The 23,406-nt window shown below is 47.1% G+C and overlaps 2 protein-coding genes across 6 annotated transcripts in view; both read right to left on the minus strand.

Moving 5' to 3' along the window:
- msrb2 (methionine sulfoxide reductase B2) overlaps positions 1 to 14,062 on the minus strand; it is a 36,093-nt gene extending 22,031 nt beyond the window's left edge. The window contains exons 1-3 of one of the 2 annotated variants that reach the window (XM_055652515.1): positions 14,029 to 14,062; positions 13,782 to 13,970; positions 10,451 to 10,557 (exon numbers count right to left, since the gene is read on the minus strand). In XM_055652515.1, coding sequence (XP_055508490.1) covers positions 10,451 to 10,557; positions 13,782 to 13,970; positions 14,029 to 14,047 — 315 coding nt within the window. In that variant the 5' untranslated portion in view covers positions 14,048 to 14,062. Of the gene's footprint in view, positions 1 to 10,450; positions 10,558 to 13,777; positions 13,971 to 14,028 lie in introns of those variants that run through there. The other variant, XM_055652524.1, reaches the window with a different exon arrangement.
- Positions 14,063 to 21,461: 7,399 nt separating this feature from the next.
- armc3 (armadillo repeat containing 3) overlaps positions 21,462 to 23,406 on the minus strand; it is a 77,325-nt gene continuing 75,380 nt past the window's right edge. For all 4 annotated transcript variants that reach the window (XM_055652483.1, XM_055652476.1, XM_055652489.1 and 1 more), the window contains 2 exons: positions 22,201 to 22,363; positions 21,462 to 22,079 (listed from right to left, as the gene is read on the minus strand). In XM_055652483.1, coding sequence (XP_055508458.1) covers positions 21,795 to 22,079; positions 22,201 to 22,363 — 448 coding nt within the window. In that variant the 3' untranslated portion in view covers positions 21,462 to 21,794. The remainder of the gene's footprint in view (positions 22,080 to 22,200; positions 22,364 to 23,406) is intronic.

Here is a 23,406-nt window from a genome sequence, read left to right on the forward strand (position 1 = left end):
CCTTGGCTGACAAGGGAAGTTAGCAGTGCTGCCAACTCTCACGCATTGAGCGTGAGAATCACGCATTTCACAAAATTCTCACGCTGATCACAGAATTTCGAATGCTTCCAGATCGCCTCCACACTGTGAGTGACTCACCAATGAGAATAGTTTTCTGTCGGCGGGTATCCCGTAAAGAACGAACAATTTGATTGGCTTAAGTCCAGTGTATACTAGCATCTGCAGTTCCTTCTTAAACTCTATAAATGAGAGTATACCAAAAGTGGAGTTTATAACACCAGTTTGTGTTAAAAACCAGGACTGACCCTCTCATTAATCGACTTGTTTTTAATTCAACAGTTCAGTACCCAGTCATCTTACCACGTCAGTCTGAAGAAGGGTCTTGACTTACTCCTTCTCTCCAGAGATGCTGCCTGTTCCGCTGGGCAGCGATCCTTGGGGGGGGGGGGGGGGGGGGGGGGGGGGAGAGGAGGGCTGTCACCCCCATGTTTTGAGAGGTAGGAGACAATCCCCGCCACGTTTTGAGAAATGTTCCAGCAAAACCAAAGCCTCCGAAGTCGAGTCGAGTCATAGCCGCAGTCGCAGCCGCAGCCGCAACGCCACCACAGCCTCCGAAGTCAGCCGTCTCCGTGATGGCAAGTCCACAGGCTCTGTGACTGGAGCCCTCAAATTCGGTTCCAGTTGGAGGCCGCCAGCTCCTAGATTCTAGCAGCCCGGGACTAGCTGCAATTCCCAGGTCAGCTCGCCTGCCTCGGGACTGGCTGTAGCGACCAGGTCGCGAAAACGAATTGAAAATTTGTTTGTGGGTCAGATGGGTTACGACCGGATGCAGCCCATGGGCCGTAGGTTGCCGACCCCTGTCCTACATGTTAGGCCTCATCGTTGCACTTTGGTGAATTTAGAAGTTCCGCGGCTTCACTGACAGTGACTTTGCACGGTAGGTATTTTGTTTATGATTACTTTGTTTATTTATCTGTGAAGTGAGCGTGTCTTAACTTTATTTTCAGGAATTTAGTTTTAAATGGGCAGTAACAAAATAAAGAAGTATCAAGTTAGACTCCCAACTTAGTTAAACGTCGTAGCTTGTCGTATCTTTTTGTGGGTGGACGTGTTGACTTCAGTTGTCACCTGTGTGGTCGTAGGTTGTCATAAGTTGTCGTAGGTGTGGTCGTAGGTGGACATTCCAATTTACAAGGAATTGTAGGGTGGGTCCAGATTTCTCACTCTCTCAACTCTCACCCAATGTTGGCAGGTCTGAGTAAGGGACGGTGTAAACTAAGAGAAAAGGTGTATAACATAGCAAAGAGTAGCAGGAAGCCAGAGGATTGGGAAACTTTCAAAGGACATCAGAAGGTAACAAAAAGGGCAATATGGGGTGAAAAGATGCAGTACGAAGGTAAGCTCGGCAAGAATATCAAGAAGGATAGTAAAAGCTTCTTTAGGTAAGTTAAGAGAAAAAGATTAGTAAAGACAAATGTGGGTCCCTTGAAGGCAGAAACAGGTGAAATTATTATGGGGGAACAAGGAAATGGCAGAGGAGTTGAACAGGTATTTTGGTTCTGCCTTCACTAAGGAAGACAAACCAGTCCCCCAGATGGACTAGTGGACAGAGGATCTAGGGAGGTACTAAAATAAATTTGCATTAGGTGAAAAGTAGTATTCGGTAGACTGATGGGACTGAAGGCTGATAAATCCCCAGAGCCCATTTGTCTGCATCCCAGGGTACTCAAGGAGGTGGCTCTAGAAATCGTGGACGTATTGGTGATCATTTTCCAATGTTCTATAGATTCAGGATAATTTCCTGTGGAATGGAGGGTAGCTAGTGTTATCCCAGGAGCGAGAGAGAAAACGGGGAATTATATGCCAGTTAGCCCGACATCGGTGATGGGGAAGATGCTAACTGGTCTATAATTCCCCGTTTTCTCTCTTGCTTCTGGGAGAACATTAGCTACATTCCAATCCACAGGAACTGATCCTGAATCTATAGAACACTGGAAAATGATCACCAATTATCAATTATTAAAGAAGTAATAACAGCGCATTTGGATAGCAGTAAAAGGATTGGTCCAAGTCAGCATGGATTTATGAAGGGGAAATCCTGCTTGACTAATCTTCTGGAATTTTTTGAGGATGTGACAAATAAAAATGGATGAAGGAGAACCAGTGGATGTAAAGTAGCTGGACTTTCAGAAAGCCTTTGATAACATCCCACACAGATTAGTGGGCAAAATTAGAGCACATGGTATTGGGGGTAGGGTATTGACATGCATAGGGCAGACAGGAAGCAATTAGTAGGAATAAACGGGTCCCTGTCTTGAATGGCAGGCAGTGGCGCGTGGAGTGCCACAATATATTCTTACATTATATATTACAATTTATATTGTAATACTAGACAAAGTGGGACCCAAGGGTCCCAGCTTCACACCGGAGGGCTCGTCCCCCAAAACAATATTCCACCTCTCCACCAATTCCAAAATTGGTGGCCAGTGGGGGGGGGGGAGGGGTGGCTTTCTGGAGCGCTAGCATGGGTGTTGTGGGTCAAGTCAAGTCAAGCACAGTGAGTGCAGGGCCAACAATCAATTTCAAGTTTGCAGTTTCAAGCACAGGGCAGGCCAAACAACTCATTGCATTATCATTTCATTTCCATTTTGCATTGCAGTTTCAAGCACAGAGTGGGCCAAACAAGTCATTGCATTTTCATTAAGGGCTAACAAATCATTTATTGCAAGTACAATGCAGACTCACAGTTCAGTTGATTCACAGCTTAGAATCACAGTTGTGGCCTCTCCCTCACGATCCTGACTCACGTCTAGTTATCCGGGGTTTTATAGTCCTGCCCCCCCCCCCCCCCCCCCCCCCCCCCCCCCCCGCCCAGAAGGGGTATTACCTTTGTCATTATGAATGACAAACGAGAGGACCAATCAGCTGATCTGAAGATTTTTTAAACATTCAGAACTTTTTTATTTTTCATTGATCGTAAAAATCCTTGGGGCTGCTACAACGGAGGAGGACTGTGAGTTAGATGGCCAAAAATCATAGCAATATAGGGTAGCGTTTTTTCTAAAATCAATATACAGCGCAGACAGGAAGTGGTCAAGATGAGACGTTTAGTTATATAGATGTGTTACAATATATATTAATGATTTAGATGATGGAATTAAAAGTAACACTCGCAAATTTGCAGATGGGTGGGTGGCAGTGTGAACTGCGAAGAGGATGCTAGGAAGTTGCAGGGTGAGTGGGCACAGGTTGTGAGTGGGCAAATGCATGGCAGATGCAGTATAATGTAGATAATTGTGAGGTTATCCACTTTGGAGGCAAGAACAAGGAGGCAGATTATTATCTCAATGGTGTCAGATTAGGAAAAAGGGAAGTGCATCGAGACATGGGTGTCCTTGTACACCAGTCACTGAAAGTGAACATGCAGGTACAGCAGTCAGTGAAGAAAGCCTTCATAACGAGAGGATTTAAGTATAGGAGTAAAGAGGTCCTTCTGCAGTTGTACAGGTCCCTGGTGAGGCCACATCTGAAGTATTGTGTGCAGTTTTGGTCTCCTAATTTGAGAATGGGCATCCTTGCTATTGTTGGAGTGCAGCATAGGTTCACGAGGTTAATCCCCAGGATGGCGGGACTGTCATATGAGGAAAGATTGGAAAAACTGGGCTTGTATTAACTGGGATTTAGGACGAGGGGGGATCTTATAGAAACATAAAATTATAAAAAGACTGGACAAGCTAGATGCAGGAAAAAAATTCCCAATGTTGGGGTAGTCCAGAACCAGGGGCCACAGTCTAAGAATAAAGGGGAGGCTATTTAAAACTGAGATGAGAAAAAACGTTTTCACCAGAGAGTTGTGAATTTGTGGAATTCTCTGCCACAGAGGGCAGTGGAGGCCAATTCACTGTATGGATTTAAAAGAGAGTTAGATAGAGCTCTTGGGGCTAGCGGAATCAAGGGGTATGGGGAGAAGGCAGGCACGAGTTACTGATTGTGGATGATCAGCCATAATCACAATGAATGGCTCGAAGGGCTAAATGACCTCCTGCACCTATTTTCTATGTAGTGTATCTATGTATGATGGCAGAAGAATTTGAAGACGGGAGTGGTCAAAGCAGAACTGACTACAGTCTGAAGAAGGGTCCCAACCCAAAACGTAACCTATCCGTGTTCTCCAGAGATGCTGCTTGACCTGTTGAGTTACTCCAGCACTATGTGTCTTTTTTTTTTGGCAAAGCAGCACCAGCAGTTCCTTGTGTCTATATGGTATTGCAGCCATCTAATTAAAAGAGACTAACCGTAGCATTCAGAACACAGCATTTTTTTAATGACGTTTGACCATTGCGATCAGTTCCAGGGTAATGACAGAGTGAAGACTGAAAACTAGTCTGAGGAGAAAGAAGGTGAAACTGCGCACGTGAAGAACTAATAAACAGCATTGAATAAATGTCCACCCAGTCCTGGTGCAGTAGATTGACGACTGATTGTTGGGCAAGTAACTGGGATAACTCCATTCTTCAAAAAATAAAGGCCATGGGGTTTTTTTGCATGCACCCAAGCCATCAGAAGGTTTTGCAAGCAAAAGCACAGAACATCAGCAGGTATGGAGAGGAATAGCTTGAAGAAAGACAGGATAGGCTGAGTTTGTGCTTATCAGAAGAATGGACGTTGAGGAGAAATATAACTCCTCAACCTGACGTCTTGCAACCTGTAAATTACAAGATGCCTGATAGGATGAATATAAAGGATCTACAACACACTATGATATTCCACATTTCACAAACAAGTGGGATTGAGGCAGAAACAAAAGTGCCAGGCCAACAAAAGGACAACCAACAAAAACTGTGAAAATTCCAAATTCCACATTTTTCATACCACGAAGAGATAGTTTTAGTATTCTCACCACTTTAAAGGTAATTTGAACTTACTCCAAAATTACTCCAAGGAAATTTGGATAAATAAATCTTTAGCTGCTTAAGCTGCTGTGTTACTCCAGCAGATTATGTTTAGCTCATTGCTTCAGCAGCACATTTAATATTCATCTCCTGAGATATGCACACTAAAATTTAGGCTGACACTCCGAGAGTGCTGCTCAGCTGGAAGTGTAACTTTTCGACGAGACATTAAGCAGAGATCCCACCAACTCTCTCAGCACCTCATTAATATTCACCACTGAATGAAAAACAATAACATTTAATCATCTGCTTAGTATTCGATTGATTTCTGCAGGATATTGCCCTCTGCAAACTGCCTGCTCTAGTTCCTGCATTAAAACATTGATTACATTTAAAAAGTACTTAACTTTTGAAGGGTAATCAGGAGCCCACACAGTGCTTCTGGACTCCTGCAAGGCATGCATTTGGTGCATGTCTAACATTTCTAACTTTAAAATATTTTTGGAGAGTGGTGAGGACAGCGGAGAAGATCACCAGATCACCCCAACCTGCAATCCAGGACTTATACCCATCTCGCTGTCGCAAGAGAGCAACCAATATCATCAAAGACACCACCCACCCAGCACACAAACTGTTCACTCTCCTACCATCTGGCAAGCGCTACCGCAGCATGCGGAGCAAAACCAACAGATTCAAAAACAGCTTTTTCCCTCAGGCCAACAGATTACTCAACGCACTCAAGAAAATTCCATGAACATTTAACTTTAACTCAATGTCTGCAGTATGCTATTTGTACTTTTCTATACTTTAATAACACACCTCTTTATTATTGCACTGTGAATATTTTAAATAATAACATTGTCTGTCTGTGTTATAAATATTACTTGCACATTTGGAGTATGGGGAAACGCAATTTCAATCCAATTTATTTGAATTGACAATAAAGTTTACTTTGAACTTTGAACTTTGGTTCTTAACTGAAATGTTATGTGAGAATCCAGCTGTTTATTTGACATTATAAATGTCACAGTAACATAATCAATAACACGTGTTTGACTATGGAACGAGTAAATCTAATAATTTATCTCAAAATTTACAACCCTTGCAGACTATTTCTAACATTGGAATCACATCAGGATGTTATTCTGTTGCTGTATCCAATATTATTTCCATTTTTTAAATATCTTGCTTAGCGATCTGGATGCATTACCAGGAATGAGAGTGCTAAAGTAATCAGCGTTGTAAGTGGTCATTATAGCAATACACATACTCTCGGACACCTCCTCCTACTTATCCCTGGATCATGACCCCACTGACAAGCACCAGGCCACTATCTCTAGAACTATCACTGACTTCATCAACTCCGGCTCCCTGTCCTCCCAAGCCCCCAACCTCATCGTTCCCCAGCCCCGCACGGCCCGATTTTACCTTCTCCCCGAAATCCACAAACCTGACTGTCCTGGTAGACCCATTGTCTCTGCCTGTTCGTGCTCTACTGAACTTATTTCCACATACCTTGACTCCATCCTATCCCCCTTGGTTAAATCCCTCCCGACCTATGTTCTAGACACCTCAGACAGTCTCCGTCGTCTCCGGGCATTCCATTCTCTAGGCCCTCACCCCCTCATCTTCACCATGGACGTCCAGTCACTCTACACCTCCATCCCCCACCACGATGGTCTCAAAGCCCTCCGGTTCTTCCTCGACCGGAGAACCAACCAATCCCCATCTACTGATACTCTACTCTGCCTAGCGGAGCTGGTCCTTACCCTCAATAACTTATCGTTTGGCTCCTCCCATTTCCTCCAAATACAAGGCGTAGCTATGGGCACACACATGGCCTGCCTCTTTGTAAGGTACTTTGAACAATCCTTGTTCGAGGTGTACCAGGACCCTATCCCCAACCTCTACCTCCGCTACATGGACGATTGCATTGGTGCTACCTCCTGCACCCACACACAACTCACTGACCATCCATTTCACCACTAACTTCCATCCTGCACTCAAATACACCTGGACCATTTCCGACATTTCCCTACCATTTCTAGACCTCACTATCTCCATCGCAGGTGATAGACTACTGACCGACATCTACTATAAACCCACTGACTCCCATGGCTATCCAGACTACACTTCTTCCCGCCCTGCTTCCTGTAAGGACTCCATCCCCTATTCCCAATTCCTCCATCTACGCCGCATCTGCTCCCAGGATGAGGCGTTCTACACCAGGGCATCGGAAATGTCTTCATTCTTCAGGGAATGGGGCTTGGGGCTTCCCATCCGCTACTGATGAGGCTCTCACCAGGGTCTCTTCAATACCCCGCAACACTGCTCTCTCTCCCCATCCCCCCCACTTGGAACAAGGGCAGAGTCCCCCTAGTCCTCACCTTCCACTCCACTAGCCGTCACATACAACAAATAGTCCTCCGTCATTTTCACCACCTCCAACGTGACCCCACCACTCACCACATCTTCCCATCTCCCCCCCTGTCTGCTTTCCGCAAAGACCGCTCTCTCAGTAACTCCCTGGTCAATTCTTCCCTTCCCACCCGAACCACCCCCTCCCCAGGCACTTTCCCTTGCAACCGCAGGAGATGCTACACTTGTCGCTTTACCTCCCTCCTCAACTCCATTCAAGGGCCCAAGCAGTCGTTCCAGGTTCGACAGGGGTTCACCTGCACCTCCTCCAACCTCATCCATTGCATCCGCTGCTCTAGATGTCAGCTGATCTACATCGGTGAGACCAAGTGTAGACTTGGCAATCGCTTTGCCCAACACCTCCGCTCGGTCCGCATTAACCAACCTGATCTCCCTGTGGCTCAGCACTTCAATTCCCCCTCCCATTCCGAATCCGACCTTTCTGTCCTGGGCCTCCTCCATGGCCAGAGTGAGGACCACCGGAAATTGGAGGAGTAGCACCTCATATACCGCTAGGGCAGTCTGCACCCCGGCGGCTTGAACATTGACTTCTCAATTTTCCGGTAGCCCTTGCTGCCTCCTCCACTTCCCAGCTTACTCTCAGCCCTCTGGCTCCTCCTCTTCCTTTCTTCTTCCCTCCCCCCCCACCCTACATCAGTCTGAAGAAGAGTTTTGGTCCGAAACGTTACCTATTTCCTTCGCTCCATAGATGCTGCCGCACCCGCTGAGTTTCTCCAGCATTTTTGTCTACCATCGATTTTCCAGCATCTGCAGTTCCTTCTTGAACAATACTGTATATAGAGATGTGTTACTGGCAACACAGCTGTACTGGGAACCTATGTGAATCCTACAGGTATTACTTACTTGCTGTTCGGTGTGTAGAGGCTGCCTGTGAAGGTGGGTGTTGGGCAGACTGGAGAAAGATGTGTCACTATTCAGGTGTGGAACTCAGCACGCCGTGGAATAGTCGAGGCCAGAGTCACCCGCGGATTGGGAGGGAAGGAACAAAGGAGAACCCGGTGTGGGGTAAACCACCGTGAGGGGGGGGGGGAGCGGTAGAACACTGGACAATGGGGACCTGGCGTGGGGGGGGCCCGTCGTGAAGAACAATGAACTATGAAGACCCAGCATGGGGAGACCATCAGGGAGGGGGGAAGGGAGAAGAACAAAGGGAGAACCTGCGCAGGGCAGGGTGTGGGGCAGATTTCTAACTTTGTAAGCACGCTTGGCAAGGTATGCAAGTAAAGAATTTCACTGTGACTTGTCAACAATAAGACAATAAAGTATTCAACTCAATTAAATTCAATTCACTGGTCTCCTGGCTTGCAAGATGGATGTGCAGGGAACTGGGATGACTGGATTTACATGTTGACAGACAGCTTGGATCCCACAAACTCTCCTGTCACCCCCTGGTTAGTTGTGTTAGAAGCTGCTTCCCCTTTCCATGGCCCCAGTGTGGAGAATACCCTAAAGGAACCAGCTCAAAGACAATGAGTGCACACAGGTGGCCCCTCCACACCAAACTACAGGAGGTTTGACTGGATAGGATAGACTGGATAGACTCGGCTTGTACTCGCTAGAATTTAGAAGATTGAGGGGGGATCTTATAGAAACTTACAAAATTCTTAAAGGGTTGGACAGGCTAGATGTATTTAGATTGTTCCCGATGTTGGGGAAGTCCAGGACAAGGGGTCAAAGTTTAAGGATAAGGGGGAAATCCTTTAGGACTGAGATGAGAAAAACATTTTTCACACAGAGAGTGGTGAATCTGTGGAACTCTCTGCCACAGAAGGTAGTTGAGGCCAGTTCATTGGCTACATTTAAAAGGAATTTAGATGTGGCCCTTGTGGCTAAAGGGATCAGGGGGTATGGAGAGAAGGCAGGTACAAGGTACCGAGTTGGATGATCAGCCATGGTCATATTGAATGGCAGTGCAGGCTCGAAGGGCTGAATGGCCTACTCCTGCACCTATTTTCCATGTTTCTATGCTTCTATGTTGACAGACAGCTTGGATCCCACAAACTCTCCTGTCACCCCCTGGTTAGTTGTGTTAGAAGTTACTTCCCCTTTCCATGGCCCCAGTGTGCATAATACCCTACAGAAACCAGCTCAAAGGCAATGAGTTCACACAGGTGGCCCCATCCACACCAAACTACAGGAGGTTTCTTGCTGGGGCAGTACCAGTGTAGATCAGGGATTCACACCAGATGCTGGCAATTCAGCGCAAAATCTTAACACGTCTTTTCAAAGTATGAGGACATGCACTCTTTGAATATTCAAACCAGGGAGCTAAGAGCATTGTAACAAATCAACACATCAGGATAGAGGCACCAGAGATGTAGATGCTGGAGGGCTGAATTAAAAAAAAAACTGCTAGAGAAACTCAGCAGGTCAGGCAGCATCGTGGAGGGAAATGGGCAGATGGGGTTTTGGTTTGGGGCCCTTCTTCACACTCTGCAGGATGGAGCTGAGGAAGACGGGGAAGGGGCTTGACTGACAATTTGTGATTGGATCAATACAGCTACCACATAAATATCTCTCAACTTGCTCCTGAGAGGAAGTCTTTAATGATTAATATTGCATTAAAAAAAACAATTAGAAGTCAAGAGTTGTAGTAAGCTAAAGCTTCTATAACCATATAACCATATAACAATTACAGCACGGAAACAGGCCATCTCGACCCTTCTAGTGCCGAACGAACACATAATCTCCCCTTTTAGTCCCCTATACCTGCGCTCAGACCATAACCCTCCATTCCCTTCCCATCCATATAACTATCCAATTTATTTTTAAATGATAAAAACGAACCTGCCTCCACCACCTTCACTGGAAGCTCATTCCACACAGCCACCACTCTCTGAGTAAAGAAGTTCCCCCTCATGTTACCCCTAAACTTCAGTCCCTTAATTCTCAAGTCATGTCCCCTTGTTTGAATCTTCCCTACTCTCGTGGGAAAAGCTTTTCCACGTCAACTCTGTCTATCCCTTTCATCATTTTAAAAACCTCTATCAAGTCCCCCCTTAACCTTCTGCGCTCCAAAGAATAAAGCCCTAACTTGTTCAACCTTTCTCTGTAACTTAGTTGATGAAACCCAGGCAACATTCTAGTAAATTCTAGATGCAGCTTTGAAACACACTCACCAGTTCTGTTCCCTTTTCTCGGGTGACGAAGTATTGCTCCGGAGTGAGCTTCTTTTGCCAATCGACATTAACTGTTGTTTCATCGTATCGGGTAAGTGACCTCAAGCCTAGGTGAAAATAAACACAGAAAAAATGCTGTGATCCGTTTTTAAGGCATTTGATAAAAAAGAACAGCTGAAACAATCCTCCCGCCTAGATTACTGCAACTCTCGTTACACTGGCATCAGCCAATCTTCCCTGTTCCGCCTGCAACTGGTCCAAAACACCGCAGCGAAACTCCTGACGGGCACCCGAAAAAGGGACAACATCACCCCGATCCTGGCCTCTCTCCACTGGCTCCCTGTGCGGTTCTGTATCCATTTCAAGACCCTCCTCTATGTCTACAAAGCCCTCAATGGGCTTGCCCCCACCTACATTAAAAAGTCTTCTCACCCACCACTCCACCTCCAGGTCCCTCAGATCGGCCGACTTGGGGCTGCTGAATATCCCACGGTCTAGGCATAAGCTTAGGGGCAACCGTGCCTTTGCGGTTGCAGCTCCTAGACTGTGGAACAGCATCCCTCTTCCCATCAGAACTGCCCCCTCCATCGACTCCTTTAAGTCAAGACTAAAAACTTATCTATACTCCCAAGCCTTTCCTGACGTCCACTGAGCGAGGGCTATATGTATATATGTATGTAGTTTGTTTGTTTATACTATTCTTATAACAAATGTCAAGCACTTTGGCCAACGAGAGCTGTTTTTTAAATGTGCTATATAAATAAATGTGACTTGACTTGACCTGAATGGTATGGTTTAACCTCGAATATTCAAGTTCCAAATCCATCTCTTGTGCTGTCATGAGCAGCAAGTGGCAATACGGACTAGATAACATACAACTTGACCACACTGGTAACCAGAAATAAAATCGTTTCATATCTTAATGATTGCATATCTTTATTTATTGCCAGATTCTTCAACGCTGTCAAAAGCTATACGCGCTCCAAACACGGAGACAACAAGAGCGCTGAAATGATCAAGGTCAGGGGACGTTAGTTAACGCTGAAGATAGACACAAAATGCTGGAGTAACTCAGCGGGTCAGACAGCATCTCTGGAGAAAAGGAATGGGTAACGTTTCGGGTCGAGACCCTTCGTCAGACAAAGGGTCCCCTGAGTCCCCTGTCCCTTTCCCCTGAATCATAGTCAGAAGAACTAGGGTCTTGACCCAAAACGTCACCTATTCTTTTTCTCCAGAGATGCTGTGTGGCACGCTGAGTTGCTCGAGCTTGTTGTGTCTATCTTTGGTTTACACCAACATCTGCAGTTCCTTCCTACAGCTAACTTTGTGGAATTCTCCGCCACAGAAGATAGTGGAGGCCAATTCACTGGATGTTTTCAAGAGAGAGTTAGATTGAATGGCGGTGCTGGCTCGAAGGGGCGAATGGCCTACTCCTGCAACTGTTTTTTTAATATGTTTCTATGTTTCTAGTTAACGCTCAGTGAAAAGGCATCAGAGACACACCCGGCCACAACCGTCACACTGGCCTTCATCTCTGGCAGACAACCAACTTATCCAGCCCATCCTTGCTGTCACTCCTGCCTGATAAGAAACTGAAAAGGTCATATTTCAAATGAAAATATAACGGCTTCAGAGTGGAAAAGCTGACAGCTAATTCACGCAAGGCAAATCGTTTGATCTCAATTAAGTGAGCGGGAGAACTGGCCAGCTTCAAAGAGTGCTCAGGGATCTATCACAGAGCAGTTAACGTGTTTTTTTTATTGCCTATAGCGTAGCAAGATGTCACAAGGTGCTGAATAGACACGGCCTGTGTGGTGTTTGACAGCATCTCCGAAGTGCTAGTCTAGCCCATTTCTAATTGGGGACTATGGACACAGGGAACTGCAGGTGCTGGATTACAGGGGGGGAAAAAACAATGTGCTGGAGTAACTCAGCGGGCCAGGCAGCATCTTTATAGAACATGGATCGGTGACGTTTCGGGTCGGACCCGTTATCAAATTAATCGCAGTAGGGGTAAGCTGGAACAAAGCGTGGCAGGTAATGTGAGTATAACCACACGCAAACTGGACGACCAGCACCTCATATTCCACTTGGGCAGTTTACAAGCCAACGATATAAACAATGTATTCTCCAATTTTAGATTAATTAAAACCCCTATGACTCTAAGACCCTCTCCACTCTTTCCCCACTCTCTTCCCTGTACCCCACCCGGGTGCGTGCCAATTTCTCCCCTGTTTTCCCTTCCCCCGTCCCCTACCCCACCTCCCTTCAATCTCTTCAACCTATATCCCTTCCTCTAGCTTCACATTTCACCCCTCCCCCTCTCTCTACTAATCCCACACATTTTTGTCTCACTTTTTGTCTCAAGCCTTTGTCCACCTTTCTGCCAAGAAGGGTCTCGACCCGAAACGTCACCCATCCCTTCTCTCCAGAGATGCTGCCTGTCCTGCTGAGTTACTCCAGCTTTTTGTGTCTATCTTCACATCACTTGCCAGGCTTTATCCCGCCCCCACCTCTTTTCCAGCTTTCCTTGCCCAACCACAATCAGTAGAATCCTGCCTCGAAATGTCACCTATCCATGTTCTCCAGAGATGTTGCCTCACCCGCCGAGTTACTCCAGCACATTGTCTAATTTAGGACCGTCATTTCCACCACGTTCAACGCCAACCCCATAACTCCATGCCTACAATTAAAACACATGACGGCTACAAGTGCCTCGTCCCTTTGTCGTTACCATATTTCTGACCGTAGTAACGGTTTCTACGCAACAACATAAAGATCGGGTTGAATGGGAAGTGAAACAATCTGTGCCCTGACTTTCCATCAAGATCATTATTTCCAAACATCAAACCATTTTTGTTTTGCAGATTTGTTTCGATCTGCGTTAAAAACTCAGCATTTCAAACCGAACTCCGGCCAAGGGGTATTTATTCGAATTTAAGTAGACTGACTGCCCTTTCGTAAAAAATCAATGGCAAATCCTCGTGCGCCGTGGTGCCAGGGCATCCCAGTGCCACTATTAGGGCTGCAGAACAAGCATAGGATAAGGTTACAGCCAGAGCCTGAGATCATGCATTGCACCGACCTTCGGTTTCTGCATAGACGTTTAAACTTTAAAACTAGGAATATCGCAATGCGAGGGAACGTCGCTGGAGGCTCACACTCGAGATCACGGTTATCTGTAAAGAGCATTCATCATAACCCGCTTCTATTACCCGTTGAAGCGATTCCTTGCACACTGGGCAAGGTGGAAATTTCCACTCTGATCAGTAGCGCAGCTCACACAGACTCGACTCGACTGAGGGTCCCAGCCCCTGCTCCACTTACCCACCCGTGCGTGGACACCTCGTGGCCTCGGGAAACTCTTCGGTGCCACGATGGCCTTGGGAAAGTTTTCCCTGAGGAAGACTCTGGAGAAGCGAGCGACAAGGCGAGCCATGTTCCACGTTATTGATCGATGCAGCGGCGCAGCCGCAACAAAACAAACCTCCCAGCGCTCGCCACCGGCTGCCTGCCTGATCTTTGTGCCTGCCCAAAGATCCTATCCGCTATAAGATCTTTGTGCCTGCCTGCCTGACGTCGGCGGCTGATTGGCATGTTTTTACCACAAGTGGCAGTGTGTCAAGAAAGCAAAACAGGAAAATAATCCACGGCATTAAAACGACAGTGCTGCTTTTAAAATTGAGATTATGACTCGATTGCAGATTTGTGGCGTTAGTAGACCATCTACGGGGTCTAAGTAGAAGAAGCTACTCTAAAGGGGACGTTTCGGGGTGACTGAGACCCTTCTTCAAACTGATCCCGAATAGAAACGTCGTCCATTCCTTCCACAGCCTGAAGAAGGGTCCTGACCCGAAAATTCCTCTATCAATGTTCCCCTGAGCTGCAGCCCGACCCGCTGTGTTACTCCAACACATTGTGCCCTTTTGAATAAACCGGCATCTGCAGTTCCTTGTTTCGACCTTCCACAGATGTTGCCTGGCCAGCCGAGTTACTCCCACTCTCTGTGTGTTTCCGGCATCTGCAGTTCCTTGCAAAGATCCTATAGCTCTGCTGTCTTCACTTCTATAAGAAATACAGCCAATGAACTGTATTCTGTCTTCACTTCTATAAGAAATACAGCGTTCACATTTGATCAAAGTTTAGCGTTATTAAATGGTAATTGGATTCACTAGAAACCGCACACGCTGGACTCATGAGCAAAAGTACTGGAGGAACTCAGCGGGTGAGGAGGGAAATTAACTGGTGGTCATTTTGGGGAGCTTTCCAGAAAACAGGGATTTGGGAAAATTCTGTGTGTTCGGTGTCACGGTTATTGTTACAACTTACTTTGTCTAATCATAGCTGCATCTCAGGCATTCCCCGCGGACCCAGGGTGGATTGTGTCCACTTTGCTTTTGTGGATTCTGAGGTGGTCCATGAGGCCAATCTGGATTCCATCACAGAGAGGCTTGGAAATAATCGCAAGAGACTACAGGTGTTGGAATCCGGAGCAATGGAAAGAAGAAACATTGAAACATAGAAAATAGGTGCAGGAGTAGGCCATTCGGCTCTTCGAGCCCACCATTCAATATCATGGCTGATCATCCAACTCAGTATCCCGTACCTGCCTTCTTTCCATACTCCCTGATCCCTTTAGCCACAAGGGCCACATCTAACTCCCTCTTAAATATAGCCAATGAACTGGCCTCAACTACCTTCTGTGGCAGAGAGTTCCGGAGATTCACCACTCTCTGTGTGAAAAATGTTTTTCTCATCTCGGTCCTAAAGGATTTCCCCTCTATCCTCAAATTGTGACCCCTTGTCCTGGACTTCCCCAACATCGGGAATAATCTTCCTACATCTAGCAGGAGCAACTCAGCTGACCAGGGAGTGTCTGTGGAGGGAAATGGTCTGTCGACATTTCGGGTCGAGACCATTTTTCTGTTGGAGTGCTGGAGCTGTTGATTCACGTTTCTCTCTCACATCGGTTGTTTCGACAATAATCGACCAGGTACCGGGGTTGCTTTAAACATACGTTTTATTGAGCAGGAGGCTTCACACAGGTTACAACCTGGCAAAGAGTCAAGCTGCCTGCCCTTAATTGCAAGGCTCTTTATATGTTAATGCCACCGTTTAGCACCTCCCACAGCCCCCCCCCCCCCCACCCCCCCCCCCCCCCCCCCCCCCCCCCCCCCCCCCCCCCCCCCCCCATCGATCAAAGAACCGACACGTACGAAGAATACAGGAAACCAAGTATGTACATATAAGGGGATGAAAGAGGAACCACACATAATCTCAGACCAGTACATCCCTTAGTCTTCCTGGCAAGGGGGGGATTGTGTATTCCTCAATCTTGTCAGACTGGGCCTGTGATCCTTTATTCATGACTACGCAGTAACTGCAAGACATTGTGTATTCCCTCCTAACAGCCTGTTCCAGCAAGCCTGGTCAGCAGCCATCTTATGTCCTTTGTTTCAGTCTACCTGGCCAACCATTTTGTCTTACAGAACAATCTTATAGCATTGATTCAGAATTTCTATTCATCAGAGCTGACCGATGCGATGGGCGGGTGAGCAGTTCGGGAGATAGTGCTTTTCCTGTAATGACATCCCAGAGGGAGAAACTGGTCTATCGTCACAGACCGCCACACCTGGGCCATGCCCCCTTCTTGTACGTAAACTCAATTTGAACGCTGTGCCAGAGGAGTTGGTGGAGTCAGATATGCTCGTGATGGAATTAAGAGGCTTTTAGATGGCCTATGGACAGGCAGATAATTGATGGAGATGGTTCCGTGTTTATCTTGTCATCATGTTTGGCAGAGACATTATGGGCCATGGGGCCGGTTCCTGTGCTGTACGCTATGTTCTATGCGGGAATAAGGATTGCGACGTTAATGAGAGCAAGGTTTTGTGAAACTTAACACTGACTCTTATACCCAAAGCCCAGACTAGGAAGGCAAGCACATCAGTTGTCTTCTTTACCATTTCTTCAACACTAATTGTGTTGCTATCTTCAGGGAGCTATGGACATGGATCCTAATATCTCTCTATGTAATCAATTCTATAAAAGGTCCTGCCATTAACTGTATACATTCCCCTTTCATATGACCTTCCAAAGTGCAGCACTTTATATTTGCTTGGATTAAACTCCATTCTGCCATTTCTCTGCCCATATATGTAAAGGACCTGTCCTATTTGGCAATTTTTTCGGAGTCATATCAGTGTCGCTAAAAGATTTTGAACATTTAAAAATCCAGCAGCGACAAAAAAAACCATTGAGTTATACGTCATTGCGCCGCATTACGGCGCGTCACCGATGCACCATGCCGCATTACGCTGTGACGTTTCGGTGACCTGATGCATCAGTCAATGATGCCGGCAGACACTGAAAAAATTGCCAAGTGGGACAGGGCCTTTACTGTCTAAATCCAGTTCTAGCCTTTGATCGCCTTTTCCACTGTCTGCATCGCCATCAAATTTTGAGTCGCCTGCGAACTTAATGACTAACACATATCTACATATCCATCCCAGTCATTTATACATGCCACAAACAGAGGTCCTAGCCCAAACATCCTGCTAGAATGATACCCTTCCACTACCATCTTCTATGTGTGAGTCAGTTCTGAATCCATACTATCATATCATTATGGAAGACATGAATCTTTAGCTTCTGGTTCAGCTTATGATGTAAAATGCCTTAATGAAAAGATTTAGCACGCTGTTTTGGAGCCCAGGGCCCTGGCTGCTGAAGGCAGATCACTGGTTAAGGAACAATTAAGTTCACCGATAACAAAGAGCCTAGATTTAGAGTCATACAGAGTGTAAAATGTCACTTCAGCCTGATGCCCCTGCCCCACTTAGGAAGCCTCAACGGAAACCTCTAGAGACTTTGCGCCTCACCCAAGGTTTCCGTGCAGTTCCTGGAGGTTCCCGGAGGTTTTTGTCGGTCTCCCTAATGGTCGAAAGTGGTTTCCGCTTCTTCTATGTTCCGGCGATTATTTCAAAAAATTCAAAACCGGCCACGACTAACAATAGGTTGCCGTTTTAAAAATTGTTAATTTTTTTAGTCGAAGCCGGTTGCGATGCTAGTGGAAGGTGATTGCCGGAGGTTGCAGGTGGTTGCAGGTAGTGGAAGGTAAGAGGGCCAGGGTCAGGGTCAGGGTCAGGGTCAGCTCCGCTCTATGATCTTTGATCATGGCCGCCCTCCTCAAAGATGACGGCGCTACTTGCTGTTGGTTCATGTGGACGTGGCAGACAGGAATAAAGTGGTAAATGGATGGGACTTGACCTTGGAGAAGATGATTCAGATTCAAATTCAGATTCAAGATTCAGATTCAATTTTAATTGTCATTGTCAGTGTACAGTACAGAGACAACAAAATGCATTTAGCATCTCCCTGGAAGAGCGACATAGCAAACGATTTGAACAAATAATAATAAGTGTCCGGGGGGGGGGGGGGGGGGGTGGTGATTGGCAGTCACCGAGGTACGTTGTTGAGTAGAGTGACAGCCGCTGGAAAGAAGCTGTTCCTCGACCTGCTGGTTCGGCAACGGAGAGACCTGTAGCGCCTCCCTGATGGTAGGAGTGTAAACAGTCCATGGTTGGGGTGAGAGTAGTCCTTGGCGATGCTGAGCGCCCTCCGCAGACAGCGCTTGCTTTGGACAGACTCAATGGAGGGGAGCGAGGAACCGGTGATGCGTTGGGCAATTTTCACCACCCTCTGCAATACTTTCCGGTCGGAGACAGAGCAGTTGCCATACCATACTGTGATGCAGTTGGTAAGGATGCTCTCGATGGTGCAGCGGTAGAAGTTCACCAGGATCTGAGGAGACAGATGGACCTTCTTCAGTCTCCTCAGGAAGAAGAGACGCTGATGAGCCTTCTTGATCAGAGTAGAGGTATTGTGGGTCCAAGAGAGGTCATCGGAGATGTTGACTCCCAGGAACCTGAAGCTAGAAACACGTTCCACCTCCGTCCCGTTAATGTGGATGGGGGTGTGCGTGCCGCCTCTGGACTTCCTGAAGTCTACAATGAGCTCCGTGGTCTTCTTGGAGTTAAGGGCCAGGTTGTTGTCAGCGCACCATGCTGCTAAGTGCTGGACCTCCTCCCTGTAGGCCAGCTCATCGTTGTTGCTGATGAGGCCAATCACCGTTGTATCATCTGCATACTTGATGATGGTGTTAGTACCATGTACAGGTGTGCAGTCATAGGTGAAGAGGGAGTAGAGGAGGGGGCTCAGCACACAGCCCTGTGGAACGCCGGTGTTCAGGGTGAGGGTTGAAGAGGTGTGCTTGTCTAACCTCACAGACTGGGGTCTGTTGGTTAGAAAGTCCAGTATCCAGTTGCAGAGGGAGGGGTCGATGCCCAGGTTACCGAGGTTGGTGATCAGTTTTGATGGTATAATGGTGTTGAATGCTGAGCTGTAATCGATGAACAGCATTCTTACGTAAGTGTCTCTGTTGTCGAGGTGGGAGAGGGCGGAGTGAAGTGCCGTTGAGATGGCATCCTCCGTACTCCTGTTCTTGCGGTAGGCAAACTGATAGGGATCCAGTGTGGGGGGTAGGCAGCTTTTGAGGTGTGCCAGGACCAGCCTCTCGAAGCACTTGGTGATGATGGGGGTAAGTGCAACTGGGCGGAAGTCGTTGAGGCTTGCCGCAGTGGAGTGTTTTGGCACTGGCACGATGGAGGTGATTTTAAGGCACGTGGGGACAACTGCTTGGGCAAGTGACAGGTTGAAGATGTCAGTCCAGACGTCTGTCAGCTGCGCAGCACAGGCCCTGAGCACGCGCCCGGGGATGCCGTCAGGGCCAGCAGCCTTACGTGCATTAGTCCTACTCAGTGCCACGTACACGTCGTAGGGGGTGAGTGTGAGGGGTTGGTGATCGGCAGGTAGCACAGCCTTGATGGCTGTCTCTAGATTGTCCCTGTCGAAGCGGCCATAGAAGTGATTAAGCTCCTCAAGGAAGGAGGCGTCGCTGGATGTGGGGGTGATGTTGGATTCAGATTCAGATTCAATTTTAATTGTCATTGTCAGTGTACAGTACAGAGACAACGAAATGCATTTAGCATCTCCATTGAAGCGCGACATAGCAAACGATTTGAATAAATAATAATAAGTGTCCGGGGGAGGGGGGGGGGGGGGGGGGGGGGTGGTGATTGGCAGTCACTGAGGTACGTTGTTGAATAGAGTGACAGCCGCCGGAAAGAAGCTGTTCCTCGACCTGCTGGTTCGGCAACGGAGAGACCTGTAGCGCCTCCCGGATGGTAGGAGGGTAAACAGTCTATGGTTGGGGTGGGAGCAGTCCTTGGCGATGCTGAGCGCCCTCCGCAGACAGCGCTTGCTTTGGACAGACTCAATGGAGGGGAGCGAGGAACCGGTGATGCGTTGGGCAATTTTCACCACCCTCTGCAATGCCTTCCGGTCGGAGACAGAGCAGTTGCCATACCATACTGTGATGCAGTTGGTAAGGATGCTCTCGATGGTGCAGTGGTAGAAGTTCACCAGGATCTGAGGAGACAGATGGACCTTCTTCAGTCTCCTCAGGAAGAAGAGACGCTGATGAGCCTTCTTGATCAGAGTAGAGGTATTGTGGGTCCAAGAGAGGTCATCGGAGATGTTGACTCCCAGGAACCTGAAGCTAGAAACAAGTTCCACCTCCGTCCCGTTAATGTGGATGGGGGTGTGCGTGCCGCCTCTGGACTTCCTGAAGTCTACAATGAGCTCCTAGGTCTGTAGTGCCAGAAGTGGTCTGTTGGAGGGTCTGTAGTCCGTGATGGCCTGGATGACTTGCCACATGCGTCGGGGGTCGGAGTTGTTGTTGAAGTGCTCCTCAATCCTGAGCTTATGGCAGTGCTTGGCCTTCCTGATGCCCCTCTTCAGGTTAGCCCTGGGCAGCATTGGCCTGACCCTGCATGGCCCCTCTAAAAACAAGAGGTTAGAGCCCTGGTGGATCAGAGGGTTATGGAAGGCAGGTACGGATACTCTGGAGCACATGCCTGGTAGTGAATGGCGTGCAGAAACTTCATGGCTTTATGAACTAAATGGAGTTAGATGTGCCACAGCTTGAAAAAGGGGGGTCTTTAAGCTTAAGGGGGGGAAATCCTGAGAAGAGATGGAGAACTTTTTTTACACAGAGAGATGTGAGTCTCTGGAACTCTCTGACACAGAGGGTAGTCGAGGCCAGTTCATTGGCTATATTTAAGATGGAGTTAGATGTGGCCCTTGTGGCTAAGGGGATCAGAGGGTATGGAGAGAAGGCAGGTACGGATACTGAGTTGGATGGTCAGCCATGATCATATTGAATGGCGGTGCAGGCTCGAAGGGCCGAATGGCCTACTCCTGCACCTAATTTATATGTTAATGGGGAGAAAAAGGGAAGGAAAGAGGATTAGGGAAGGAGCCCCTGGACAAAAGGCCTGAAGAGCTACAATGAGCCCCCCCCATGTTTCCATCAGAGGAGTTTCTATGTGGAGAGGTAATGGGGAGGGAGAGGGGGAAGAGAGGGGGAGTAGGAGAGGGGAGGAGAGAGGTGGGGGAGAGAGGAGGGAGGAGGAGATGGGATGGGAGCGAGGAGGGAGAGGTAGAGGGGGAGGAGAGGTGGAGGAGGGGAAGGAGAGGTGGAGAGAGGGGGAGAGAGGGAGAGGTAGAAGGGGAGGAGAGGGGAAGGAGAGGTGAAACGAGGGGGAGGAGAGAGAGAATGGGGATGGGGAAGAGAGGGTGGTAACAAAGGGTCTGCATGAAATTTAGGACAGAGAGGGATGAGGGTAGTTTCAATAGCAGTGTCTCAAACTACTTGCTATGTTCAGTAGACATAATATTGCTTAAATATATAAATATGTCAAAGTTTAGTTAGTAGGTATTATTATTTATTTATTAACTATGGCGATGGATGTGGCCCACCATCCGCTCACAGAGATGGGTCCTGGCCCCTATACAGACAAGGTTGCCGACCCCTGCCTTCAACACATCCATGAATGACCCCTCATCCTCCTTTGGAGAAGCATACTTCATATTTAATTAAAAAAAACGTAATGATTAAAATATTACTTTATTATTTGGTGTACAATTTATAAAGTAGAATAAAATTCATACAAAACATGTTGAAATGTTAACAGAATAGACATGAATATTAACTCTTTATGAAATCCAGTGGTACATAGGCATATTGGCTACTTTCTAACATTCTTATTCAGAAACAAGTCAACTACACAAAGTGATAAAGAATTAACATGAAAATGATGAGAATAAGAACCAAATAAATCTGAAAGGGTAATTTATTACATATTTTATCATGGCATTTTATGATTTAACGGCAACAACTTTAACATTTTTAAAATAATCATAAATGTAAAGATTTAACTACTTATTTGTTTTCCTCGATGTGTACTCGTCGATAAGATATTTGCTTGCAACATTTACAATGTCTATGATTACAACCGGTGCAAACTTTATAGTGTGCTGCTTCAGCACTGTCAACCATCAATAAATGGCCAACTTGGTGCATAAGATCCACTATGTAGGCCTTTGGCGGAATTAGATGTTCAATGCCATCTTGGGAAGGGGGGTCAATTAACATGACTTCATTCCAGGCTCGGTTATAATCTCCACGAACAAGACTACAATTGATTCCTATTCTATCTGCTAAAGCCTGAAGGAAAAAAATGGCAAACCAACCAAGTTAGTGCCGAAACTTTAACTTAAATTCACTTTGGAAATTTCATGAGAGAGCGATTAAATTATTTACAAGATACAGTAATGATAATTGTTACCTTGAAAAGAAGTGCCCTATGATAGTAGATTCCTTTCTCAATTTTCCCAATAGGAATAATGTTCGATGTTAATTCATGTTTCAGTTCAGCAATGTGAAGCTCCCAAAAGAAATTGTGCAACATTTCTAACTCTACAGGTCCACCCATTTTATCAGAAACAAAGCTAGAATTGAAAATTAAACATGATTTTAAAAATCAATGCAACCAAGAAGACCAAAGCATTGACCAAACATTGAAAAGGTAGACTCAAAAGCTGAACTCAGCAGGACAGGCAGCATCTCTGGAGAGAAGGAACGGGTGACGTTCAGTCTGAAGAAGGGTCTCGACCTGAAATGTCACCCATTCCTTCTCTCCAGAGATGCTGCCTGTCCCGCTGAGTTGCTCTAGCTTTTTGTGTCTATCTTTGGTATAAACCAGCATTTGCAGTTCCTTCTTGCACGTTGAAGAGCAAGAGGCAGATTGAGAGGCAGGAGCGGGCGAGTCCTTGCCGGGGGTCGCCGGAAGGGAGCGCTCCGTTCGCTGGCCCACGGCAGCCTGAAGCCGCTGTCTGTGGAGCTCCAGCTGGCGTGGCATCCGGAGCCTGGGATCCCTCTTTCAGGATCCCGGAGAAGAGCTCCAACCGCTGGCCCGCAGCCTACTCTAACCGTGGGCGCGGTGGGGACTTACCATCCGGAGCGGGATCCCTCGCGGGGATTGCTGGAGAGGAGCTCCAACCGCCGGCCCTGTAGTGCTTCTGGCTGCGGCGCGGCGGGGACTTTAGATCTTTGACCGCCGGCCTGCTGCCTACACCATCTTGGAGCCGCGGTCTCTGGTAGGGAGGAATTACTTTGTCTGCTCATCTCGCCGCCCGCAGCGGCGACTGCGGAGCGCTGTGGTCCCGACCACGGGGGAAAATGGAAGAGGACTGACCAAATTTTGTGCCTTCCACCACAGTGATGAATGCTGTGGCGGATGTTTGTGTTAAATATTTATTGTGTATTGTGTGTTTTTTTTATTGTACCTCTGCTGGCAAATTAATTTCACTGCACTTTACATGCACGTGACGAATAAAACTTGACTTGTCTTGAGAGGGTAGGTACTGGTGTTGGTGCTGGGGATGGGGGGGGGGGGGGGGGATCTTTAGTACTAGGAACAATAAAACATGTAAATCTTTAAAAAGATCTTATAGAAACATATAAAATTATAAAAGGACTGGACAAGCTAGAT

The sequence above is a fragment of the Leucoraja erinacea genome, chromosome 2, assembly GCF_028641065.1.
Source record: "Leucoraja erinacea ecotype New England chromosome 2, Leri_hhj_1, whole genome shotgun sequence".
NCBI classification, from domain to species: Eukaryota; Metazoa; Chordata; class Chondrichthyes; order Rajiformes; family Rajidae; genus Leucoraja; species Leucoraja erinaceus.